Here is a 2415-nt window from a genome sequence, read left to right on the forward strand (position 1 = left end):
GAAAGCAGAGCCCTGAATATCTATTAGAATCAAGGTCACTGTTTGAAATCCCAGATCCTTAAAAGCTTTAAAATCTCACTCATCTCAAGGACATTGATGAGGAAAATTCTTCTAGAAACCAACTGGCTGCATGTCAAATTGGGCATTCAAAATTAGTGGCATTAGTGGCCTTAATCTTTGTGCCTCTGTTCCCCATCTGTCAATCTAGACAATACCACTTGCTCACCTGACTCAGAAGTTGTAAAAGTAAACTCACTCAGACTTGTGAAATATTTGGATACCATAGTGATGAACACCACCGAAAAATCAGAAGAAAATTAATAATTCACTACTCAGAGAAAGGTTTAGTCGTATGTGGTAAAAAATTCATGGGGCCAACCATTGAATTTTGAGGATAAAAAATGTTGTTTCAGAACTATGTTGTCAGTGTGCACCTCTCCTCCAGGGTTCCAGTGGAAAAAAGTCTTATATGATTATATTATTAAAGATTCTCATAATTAATGTATAGAATAAAACATATGCCGACAACCTTAATTCTGGCATTTCTTAACTTTTGTCTGCTTGAATTTTGCAACTTCAGTGTATTTTTAGCACAGGTTTGGTTTGTTTATTTGTTTTTAACCATGTGTTATTTCTACCATCCTGTGTACTTTGTGCCTCTTTCTCATTCCAATTCTCCAAGCCATCCTGCTACTAGTACCTTCGTCTAGCTGCATTTAGCTAACAATAATTTTTTAAAGTGTCCTAAACCAGGGACCCTTTTTGCCTGTCTCTAATGATATTCACAAACTAACCACCAAGAGTCATGACTTTTTTTCTTCCATTCTTGTCTGTCTCTGCACAGTCTGAATCGATTGAAATTTCTGTAAGAGGTCAGTGCTCTGCTTCCCTTGTTTAACCAGCTCTGTCAGTACTCTAGGGAGTCTTTCTCCACTTCCTTTCAAGTGCTAAAAGGCCAATATCCTTTAACAAAAGTACTTAGGTCCTTTATAATTTTTTCAATAAACAATTTATAAACATGTGCTATATACCCCAAATCAATACTACTTGTCATATGACCCAACCCTAATATTTTCTACTGATGACAGGCAAGCACAGTGCACACCTAAAGACAGACAGATTTATTTGTAGGCAGCCTTTCAGTTTTCCTTCAGATCTTTTTATTCCCAAATCTGTCTCTAATTGCAGGTAAACTTGCATATGTCAGAATATATAGATAAACAGTTTTATAGCACATTTGTTCATTCTTAAGCAGTGGGGAGAATTTGGTTTTTATTCTGAATGTAATAGACTTTATCAGACTTACCTCAATTTTCTGCTTTATAATTATCTCCTCAGTTTCATTTTAATCTCTAATTTCCCAGAATTCAAAGGACCCCTGCATTTAGCTTGGAGTCAAATATACTTGCGTACAACTCCTAATTTTATATTTTTGTACAAAAATACATAAATGTAATTATTTTTTCTCCCCAGTTTGTTTAGCATGCTATCAGCCTGGCCATATGATGACTTCCTATAATACGGACAGCTATTCTGATTGTTTCCTTGTTCTTCACCATATTATGTACTAATTTTGCCCTGCCATCTATTTAGGTTCTGTAAACTCTTTCAGACAGGGACTGGCTATTTTGTTTTGCTTTTAATTTGGAGTTCATCATTTAGCACAGTGGAATCCCATTCCATTAGTAAGGTCCTTGGGCACTATGGAAATATACGTTAATTTATGAAGGTGATGATGGTAATATTTCATTAATAAGGTATTGCTGTATATTTCAGAAGTGCATATTCCTTTTGTCAATTTATTTAGATGTGGGAATCTGTGAATATTGCTTTTATGTTTTCTAGATTGTATTTTAACAGTATCTGCTAAAATCTTGCATCCAGTTGTACATAATTTCTGTCCTTCCCAGCTTTGATGCATGCCATGGTGTTTGGCAATGTGACTGCCATAATTCAGAGGATGTATTCCAGATGGTCCCTTTATCACACAAGAACCAAGGATCTAAAGGACTTTATACGGGTCCATCACCTGCCACAGCAGCTAAAGCAGAGGATGCTTGAATATTTCCAAACCACCTGGTCTGTCAATAATGGGATAGATTCCAGTGAGGTAATCAAAGCCTTTTCCCCAGTTGGCTTCTTAGATTTGTATTAATGTTTTCTGGCTAATATATTTTCTTTTTTAATTTTATGTGAAGTAACACATTAGAACAAATGAGCATATGAAAGAATAAAACTAAAAAATAAGGCTGAAAGTGTTAGTCCGGAGGGATTATGTTAGTCATTGAAGTATCTGTTTTGGAATGCTAGGTTCCCTGAAACTATCAATTCAAATATCAGCAGGGCCAGTTCAGCTCTTTATCATTCAAAAAATACTAATGGATTATTCTTGCGGGGTGTTTTGGATGATACCAT

General features: G+C 35.5%; 1 protein-coding gene across 1 annotated transcript in view; it reads left to right on the plus strand.

The window, feature by feature from the left end:
- KCNH8 (potassium voltage-gated channel subfamily H member 8) overlaps positions 1 to 2415 on the plus strand; it is a gene marked incomplete at its 5' end in the record, with an annotated part of 214368 nt that overhangs the window by 141406 nt on the left and 70547 nt on the right. The window contains one exon of the mRNA XM_019508703.1: positions 1911 to 2110. Within this exon, the coding sequence (XP_019364248.1) occupies positions 1911 to 2110 (200 nt within the window). The remainder of the gene's footprint in view (positions 1 to 1910; positions 2111 to 2415) is intronic.

This window comes from Gavialis gangeticus, unplaced genomic scaffold, assembly GCF_001723915.1.
Source record: "Gavialis gangeticus isolate Ggan-Ray unplaced genomic scaffold, GavGan_comp1, whole genome shotgun sequence".
NCBI lineage: Eukaryota > Metazoa > Chordata > Crocodylia > Gavialidae > Gavialis > Gavialis gangeticus.